At 45.3% G+C, this 9,032-nt stretch overlaps 2 protein-coding genes across 2 annotated transcripts in view; both read right to left on the minus strand.

Annotated features, from left to right (window-relative positions):
• Positions 1 to 457, minus strand: part of LOC123145146 (chaperone protein DnaJ) — a 3,381-nt gene extending 2,924 nt beyond the window's left edge. Inside the window, exon 1 of the mRNA XM_044564476.1 lies at positions 173 to 457. Coding sequence (XP_044420411.1) covers positions 173 to 205 — 33 coding nt within the window. The 5' untranslated portion in view covers positions 206 to 457. The remainder of the gene's footprint in view (positions 1 to 172) is intronic.
• A 335-nt stretch (positions 458 to 792) lies between these two features.
• On the minus strand, positions 793 to 3,264 carry LOC123145145 (UDP-N-acetylglucosamine transferase subunit ALG14 homolog). The gene is made up of 5 exons (XM_044564475.1): positions 2,854 to 3,264; positions 1,936 to 2,078; positions 1,703 to 1,852; positions 1,564 to 1,623; positions 793 to 1,325 (listed from the first exon to the last, which is right to left on the minus strand). The coding sequence occupies exons 1-5, from the start codon at positions 3,011 to 3,013 to the stop codon at positions 1,149 to 1,151; spliced, it is 690 nt and encodes a 229-aa protein (XP_044420410.1). The 5' UTR covers positions 3,014 to 3,264; the 3' UTR covers positions 793 to 1,148.
• Positions 3,265 to 9,032: the final 5,768 nt, after the last annotated feature.

The raw sequence follows: 9,032 nt of genomic DNA on the forward strand, positions 1-9,032 counted from the left end.
CAAACCAGTACTACGAACTATAGTCCACTTCCAGTAATCATAAACCAACAGGAGCTACAGATCCATGAACCGAAGTTCCCCCAAGCTAAAAGCCTAAGATACTCGATCTCTCTCTGTTGAAGATGGCAAGAACAGCGACCGGAGATTATCTTAGGGATTGGTTTCTGCTCACCTTGTGGAGAGGCTCCTCGATTGCTCCGTCCATGCAGCGTAACAACTCATCACCCCCGGCCTCTCTGTGCCCCGCCCGTCGGTCCTCGTCCCGCTGCGCGCGTTGGGGGGGTCCGGATTCGGGAGGCCTGTCCAAGGGGGGGAGGGGATGATCGCGAGGCCGGGGGTGGGTGTGAGATCGGACTATCGGAGGTGTTGTTGTTCTTCTCCCCCTCTCCTCTCCTCTTTTTTATTCTCCGCTGTTTATTTTTAAGAAAATCCGTGGTGGATAAAGAGGGGCAGGCGGTGACGTGGATCTCGGTGTCCTTTCGTGTCGCGGAGCGTCCCCGATGCGGATGATCGACTTTGTCGCCGTTGCAGGCCTGGGCTTTTTGCCTCGTGTGTGTGGCTCGCCGCTGCAGACTTGGGCTTTTGTATGCCATCGATGTATTCCTGGGAAATTTCATTTTCTTTCCCGATAATATGATTTTAGAAATCCTGATAATCAAATAGGAGTATTATCCTTCAGATTACAGTAATTCTTCTTCCCCTGTTATCAAAAAAAGGAAAAGAAAAACAGCAGTTTTCCCTCTGGTAACATTTGAGACCAGGTCATCATGAAGCTAGGCTAGCAACGAGGCATGATAAAAGTAACAAACGACACAACACTTACTAATAGAATGTGGCTGGAACTTACAGGATGAGGTTTACACTTGACTCTGCAAAGTCACAGCCTTACATGGTATATCTGTGAGGGGGCATTCTATTCCCTAGCCAAGTCTTGAAAGACAATTTTGAGGAGTATATATATATATATATATATATATATATATATATAATATATAAGAAAGGTGCAAGCCTATACCAACAAGTAAAAAAGTTTCTGGCAAAACAGGTGTGTAGGGTGTGTCAATTCAAGTATCAACTGCACCTCAGCATGTTCAAGATCTTCAGAGTTGCAAATTATGGTGTCGCAAATTTCATTTACGGGTGAATCGTCACATCAAACGACCAGCATATTGTGCTCTAGGGTATTTTTGTTGCAGCTGGGGCCACTGCACGAAGAACTGATCGGCCATCCGTAGCTTGTACAACAGTAAACCACTTAACGAAAGCTTCTTCACTCTTGCGATACTTTCAATGTAGAAAATGGAGGACCATCCCAGACCAAGCACCTGCAAGAATATAGCAATTAAGTACTCAATAGAAAATTTTAAGCATTGCATTGACTTAGTATTTAGGACAAAAAACAGTGTTATCATTGGGTTTATAGCAAACACAGATTTATAACAATATTGACATCCTACTGTCCTAGTTTTCGTTCTATGATGAACAAAAATGTACTACAAATGTTGTGGTGGTTCGAACATAAATCTTGTACTGAGCTATATAGAACGTAGGATGTAAAGTTACCTTCAGAAGAAAAGCTGAAGCACATAGAGGGATGCATGTCCCGGGACCATTGCAAAATATCTACATGGGTGTTACAAGCAATTAGTATAATTGCACTCGTATAGCATAATGGGTGCTAATAAGTTTGAAGAGTGCACACCACTTGTGGTCTGATTCTTATTATTAGCCACATAGCATGCAAAATAGCACGCAGTGTTGTTGCAATGGCGGTAATGTAGGATTGGCCCACTTCACGGCTACGATATATCTGCATGAACTCGGCGTTCTCGATGATCGTTTCTCTATCACCCTAAAAAGGTATCATTGGTGTCATAGGCAAAACTGGAATTGCTTGCAAAGGATATCATAATTTTATATAGCAGGGTAACTGACCTCCACATGAATCAGTGACTTCTCATAGACCTGTGCCTTTGGAAGGCTCATGTTATCAGTAAGTGCAGCCACATAGTACCTTGGCGTAAACCGATCCTTCTGAAGCTCAGTTACAATATTCATCATCTCTGCAGTATGCCCTCCTGCGGAAGTAACATGAATATTAATAGGTGAATCTAATGATACATTCTGTTGTGGGCAGTATGATTACATAAAGACAATCTAATAGTTTCTTGGCGAATACGTAACTGATACTTCTAGTTGTGCTTATGTAAGTATACTGTGATCAAATGAAGTGGGAGGAGGTAGAATGTTTAGTTTACCTCAGTACAATATCGAGTCCAGATACAAGTAAAAGGAAAAGGAAATCTAAAACATGTGGAGAACATAAGCTGGTGCTTTATAAAGCTACAAGTGATTTCTTAACTCTGACAAGAATCAGATGCAGCAGATTGGATGGTGTGTTTCATCAGACTTGCATAAGGAGTACACGTCCAGATGTCTAAATAAATAAGTACAATATAGGTACAAGCTAATTGGCAAACAACCTAGGTGTCTCGTTTTTAAAAGATGGTTTGGTCTGTGTATGAATGACCCGTATGGCATGGGAAATATAGACTGAATTTTATCCTAGGTCAAAGATTGCAATGTGTTATCCCTAAAACTTCCGTCAAGGTTACGAATTGGTAGCACAGGAGTTGCTTACAAAGCCAGATGCACCATTGAGCAATAAGAAATCTAGACACCCGCAACACAACTGCACAAATGTTAGGAGAGTAATTGTCGATCATGATAACAATTCCCGTTGGAGCTTACTATCCTGTCATCTCGGTGCAAGTGCAACTCACGGCATCGCTTTGGACATTGTTCTCTGTCATAAAATAAACAATTTCAGTTTGCAGGCCAGGATGTACTCACCAGACCCGAGGACGATGAGACACCGCAGCCCGGAGGCACGAGACCTCGACGGCGGTAGGCCGCTGCGGCAAAGCACGTAGGCGACGCGGACGGCGAGAACGGATACGAGTACTGGAATAGCACAACACGCTGCCGCGAAGGCGTCGAACCCCATCTCCATAAGCGGTGGAGATGGGGTATGAGATCTGCGTGTGCGTGGTGCCGATCAACAGCGGCGCAGAGCTGCTGTAGGTGAGGGCGCTAGATCCCCAGTCTCACCGGCAACCGCGCGTGGCGTCGGAGCAGGGGAGGGGACTGTGATGGGGATGCTCGCCGGCCGGCTCCCGATGGCGGCGTCGGCCGAGGGAGCACGAGTCTTTTTTTCTTAGTGGTGCCGAGGGAGCACGAGTCGGCCGCGGGGGAGAGGCGTCGTATTGTGGGCCAGCCCAGTTAGAGATGCCGCAAAAACGTGTGCCCAAAAAACAGTTTACGGCTTGTCCAAAAACGTATTTGTGGTACCCCGCGACATCGGGCGGAAAAGATACCGCAATTTCAGACCATATGTTAAATATAAGCAAAATCATGATTTTGAATAATACGTATAATTTTAATAGAACAGCAATATAAATCAAGCTTATTAATGAAACGCATACAATACAATAATCCCCTCAATTACAACAAATGTTCAACTCCGAATAATTAAAACAATAACATATGATCTGGAATTAAAATAATTGTTTAAATGACAAGTGAATGCAAATAAGATAAAATGAATAAAATGGGAGCCTATCTCTCATACAGTTGCCACTGGTGCTCAACGAGCTCATGACAGAGTTGGTTGTGTGTGACATTGTCGTTAATCTGCTAGTAGGTCTCAAGAAATGCAGTGATTCATCTGGATTCCTTGCAGGCTTGACACAGCTACCAATATTGTCATAAAAAACTCTAAGTTTAAATCCCTCTCATCCTCGATGATCATGTTGTGTAAAAGTAGACGTGCAGTCATGATATTTGAAAGGGATTTCTTATCCCAGAAGCGAGCAGGGCCTCAAACAATGCCAAACTGAGCTTGCAACACACCAAATGTCCTGTCGATATCTTGTCGGCATGCTTCTTGTGCTTGGGCAAAAAAAGTTTGTTTTCTGCCTTGGGTTACTAATTATCTTCACAAATGTTGCCCGCGAAGAATAAATAATGTCAGCAAGATAACACTCCATGGTATAATCATGTTCATTGATAGTGTAGTTGCAAGGGAGAGGTTTTGCACTAGCTAATTGTGCAAAAAGATGTGATCTATGCAATACATAGATATCATTGAGGGACCCTGGCAATCCAAAGAAGAAATGCCGAATCCGTAAGTCATGCGAAGCCATAGCTTAAAGCACAATAAAGGGTTTACGTTGATGGTCGGTGTACTGCCCAACCAAGCCTTCGGGCGGTTCTTTCACCTCCAATGCATGCAACCCACACTTCCAAGCATGTCCGGCGTAACGCCCCTATAATTAAGCTAGAGTGATCTCCCCTCTAAACATGCCAAGTCATCATGTTTTGCAAGATTAAGTGCCATTTGTCCCTAATCAAACTCAAATCCAAATTTAAATTGTGAGTCAAAAAATTATTTCTCCAAACGGACAAACAAAAATGTTGGTAATATCCCATAAATCCCCCAAGCAATTATCATGAATAAATCAACCCTGTTTGGATTACAAAAATTGCCCTAGAAATATTTAAAGTGGACCAGTAATGCTAAATTTGGCCATTTTGAAATAAACAAATACTTATACATTTCCAAATGATGTGAAACTTGTTGGGTGGTCTTGTTGTATTGCATGGTATTTATGTGCAATTTTTGAGCTAGAAAAAACTCATTTGGTATTAAAATAAAATAGAAAAGAGAGAAGAAGTAAAGAAAATAGAAAAGAAAACCCCCACTATGCACTTGGGCCTCAAGTGCACAGTGAGGCCCAGCCCACCTCCACCAGCCATCGTCTTCCTTGCCCCCGCGTCGACAGAGGACGCGTCTGCGCGCGATGCGTCGTAGAATCAACGACACGGCGACGCGATAGTGCCCCGCTACTTGGCCTCTTCCCAACCCCGCAGACGAACCCTAGTCCCCTATCCCCCTCTCACTCGCTCTCCGTTTTGTTATCGAGCTCGTAGCCGCACTGTCGCCGCCGCACCATTGTCGTCTTCGCGGCCAGGAGCTTCCCCGAGCTAAGAGAGGATGTCCAGCCGCTCCATCATTGTCGCCTTCATCGAACATGCGTGTTGTATGGGAGTGAGAAGCCACAACGCAACACCATCATCGAAGCTTCTCTGACTGCATCTGCCTCCACCGCCGCTCAATCCACCACCGTCGTTGCACCCCGGTCTTCTCGACTCAACTGCGAGCACCGATGTAAGCCCCATTGCATTTCCCTCGCCGCATCACGTTGATCCGTAGTTGTAACTCGTTACTGTTGGAAATATGCCCTAGAGGCAATAATAAAATGGTTATTATTATATTTCCTTGTTCATGATAATTGTCTATTGTTCATGCTATAATTGTGTTATCCGGAAATCGTAATACATGTGTGAATACATAGACCACAACATGTCCCTAGTGAGCCTCTAGTTGACTAGCTCGTTGATCAACAGATAGTCATGGTTTCCTGACTATGGACATTGGATGTCATTGATAACGGGATCACATCATTAGGAGAATGATGTGATGGACAAGACCCAATCCTAAGCATAGCACAAGATCGTGTAGTTCGTTTGCTAGAGCTATTCCAAATGTCAAGTATCATTTCCTTAGACCATGAGATTGTGCAACTCCCGGATACCATAGGAGTGCTTTGGGTGTGCCAAACGTCACAACGTAACTGGGTGGCTATAAAGGTGCACCACGGGTATCTCCGAAAGTGTCTGTTGGGTTGGCACAAATCGAGACTGGGATTTGTCACTCCGTATGACGGAGAGGTATCTCTGGGCCCACTCGGTCATCATCATAATGAGCTCAATGTGACCAAGTGTTTGGTCACGGGATCATGCATTACGGTACGAGTAAAGTGACTTGCCGGTAACGAGATTGAACAAGGTATTGGGATACCGACGATCGAATCTCGGGCAAGTAACGTACCGATTGACAAAGGGAATTGTATACGGGATTGATTGAATCCTCGACATCGTGGTTCATCCGATGAGATCATCGTGGAACATGTGGGAGCCAACATGGGTATCCAGATCCCGCTGTTGGTTATTGACCGGAGAGTCGTCTCGGTCATGTCTGCATGTCTCCCGAACCCGTAGGGTCTACACACTTAAGGTTCGGTGACGCTAGAGTTGTAGAGATATTAGTATGCGGTTAACCGAAAGTTGTTTGGAGTCCCGGATGAGATCCCGGACGTCACGAGGAGTTCCAAAATGGTCCGTAGGTAAAGATTTATATATGGGAAGTCCTATTTTGGCCACCGGAAAATGTTCGGGATTTTTCGGTATTGTATTCCGAAGTGGGGCCCACCTGCATGGAGGGACCCACATGAACGTGGGTAGTGGGGGCAAGGCCCCACACCCCTGGTCAAGGCGCACCAAGATCCCACCTTAGAAGGAATAAGATCATATCCCGAAGGGATAAGATCAAGATCCCTAAAAAAGGGGGATAACAATCGGTGGGGAAGGGAAATGATGGGATTTCTTTCCCCCACCTTTGCCAACGCCCCAATGGACTTGGAGGGCAAGAAACCAGCCCCCTCCACCCCTATATATAGTGGGGAGGCGCATGGGAGCAGCACCCCAAGCCCCTGGCGCCTCCCTCTCCCTCCCGTGACACCTCTCCCTCTCGCTGAGCTTGGCGAAGCCCTGCCGAGATCCCCGCTGCTTCCACCACCACGCCGTCGTGCTGCTGGATCTCCATCAACCTCTCCCTCCCCTTGCTGGATCAAGAAGGAGGAGACGTCTTCCCCAACCGTACGTGTGTTGAACGCGGAGATGCCGTCCGTTCGGCGCTCGGTCATCGGTGATTTGGATCACGACGAGTACGACTCCATCAACCCCGTTCACTTGAACGCTTCCGCTCGCGATCTACAAGGGTATGTTGATGCACTCTTTTCCCTCTCGTTGCTAGAAGACTCCATGGATTGTTCTTGGTGATGCGTAGAAAAAAATTTAATTTCTGCAACGATCTCCAACAGTGGCATCATGAGCTAGGTCTATGCGTAGTTTCTATGCACGAGTAGAACACAAACTTGTTGTGGGCGTAGATGTTGTAAATTTCTTGCCACTACTAGTCTTATCTTGTTTCGGCGGCATCGTGGGATGAAGCGGCCCGGACCGACCTTACATGTACGCTTACGTGAGACAGGTTCCACCGACTGACATGCACTAGTTGCATAAGGTGGCTAGCGGGTGTCTGTCTCTCCCACTTTAGTCAGATCGGATTCGATGAAAAGGGTCCTTATGAAGGGTAAATAGAAGTTGGCATATCACGTTGTGGTTTTACGTAGGTTAGAAACGTTCTTGCTAGAAACCTATAGAAGCCACGTAAAAACATGCAACAACAATTAGAGGACGTCTAACTTGTTTTTGCAGCATATGCCTTGTGATGTGATACGGCCAAAAGGATGTGATGAATGAAATATATGTGATGTATGAGATTGATCATGTTCTTGTAATAGGAATCACGACTTGCATGTCGATGAGTATGACAACCGGCAGGAGCCATAGGAGTTGTCTTTATTTTTTGTATGACCTGCGTGTCATTGAATAACGCCATGTAAATTACTTTACTTTATTGCTAAACAGGTTAGCCATAGAAGTAGATGTAATCATTGGCGTGACAACTTCATGAAGACACGATGATGGAGATCATGATGATGGAGATCATGGTGTCATGCTGGTGACGAAGATGATCATGGCGCCCCGAAGATGGAGATCCAAGGAGCAATATGATACTGGCCATATCATGTCACTATTTGATTGCATGTGATGTTTATCATGTTTTACATCTTATTTGCTTAGAACGATGGTAGCTTAAATAAGATGATCCCTCGCAATAATTTCAAGAAAGTGTTCCCCCTAACTGTGCACCGTTGCGAAGGTTCGTTGTTTCGAAGCACCACGTGATGATCGGGTGTGATAGATTCTAACGTTCGAATACAACGGGTGTAAGCCAGATTTACACACGCAATACACTTAGGTTGACTTGACGAGCCTAGCATGTACAGACATGGCCTCGGAACACGGAAGACCGAAAGGTCGATCATGAGTCGTATAGAAGATACGATCAACATGAAGATGTTCACCGATGTTGACTAGCCCGTCTCACGTGATGATCGGACACGGCCTAGTTGACTCGGATCATGTTTCACTTAGATGACTAGAGGGATGTCTATCTGAGTGGGAGTTCATTGAATAATTTGATTAGATGAACTTAATTATCATGAACTTAGTCTAAAATATTTACAATATGTCTTGTAGATCAAATGGCCCACGCTAATGTTGCCCTCAACTTCAACGCGTTCCTAGAGAAAACCAAGTTGAAAGATGATGGCAGCAACTATACGGACTGGGTCCGGAACCTGAGGATCAACCTCATAGCTGCCAAGAAAGATTATGTCCTAGAAGCACCGCTAGGTGACGCACCCATCCCAGAGAACCAAGACGTTATGAACACTTGGCAGCAGCGTGCTGATGATTACTCCCTCGTTCAGTGCGGCATGCTTTACAGCTTAGAACCGGGGCTCCAAAAGCGTTTTGAGCAACACGGAGCATATGAGATGTTCGAAGAGCTGAAAATGGTTTTCCAAGCTCATGCCCGGGTCGAGAGATATGAAGTCTCCGACAAGTTCTTCAGTTGTAAGATGGAGGAAAATAGTTCTGTCAGTGAGCACATACTCAAAATGTCTGGGTTACACAACCGCTTGACTCAGCTGTGAGTTAATCTCCCGGATGACGCGGTCATTGACAGAATCCTTCAGTCGCTTCCACCGAGCTACAAGAGCTTTGTGATGAACTTCAATATGCAGGGGATGGAAAAGACCATTCCTGAGGTATATTCAATGCTGAAATCAGCGGAGGTGGAGATCAAAAAGGAACATCAAGTGTTGATGGTGAATAAAACCACTAAGTTCAAGAAAGGCAAGGGTAAGAAGAACTTCAAGAAGGACGGCAAGGGAGTTGCCGCGCCCGGTAAGCCAGTTGCCGGGAAGAAGCCAAAGAAT

The sequence above is a fragment of the Triticum aestivum genome, chromosome 6D (genome assembly GCF_018294505.1).
Source record: "Triticum aestivum cultivar Chinese Spring chromosome 6D, IWGSC CS RefSeq v2.1, whole genome shotgun sequence".
In the NCBI taxonomy this organism is placed as follows: domain Eukaryota; kingdom Viridiplantae; phylum Streptophyta; class Magnoliopsida; order Poales; family Poaceae; genus Triticum; species Triticum aestivum.

Coding starts and splice junctions, on each gene's coding strand:
- LOC123145145 (XM_044564475.1), bottom strand. CDS start 3,013: ATGGAGATGGGGTTCGACGCCTTCGCGGCAGCGTGTTGTGCTATTCCA. Junction 2,079..2,853: donor TCTCATCGTCCTCGGGTCTG/GTGAGTACATCC, acceptor TTACTTCCGCAG/GAGGGCATACTGCAGAGATG. Junction 1,624..1,702: donor TAAGAATCAGACCACAAGTG/GTGTGCACTCTT, acceptor ACACCCATGTAG/ATATTTTGCAATGGTCCCGG.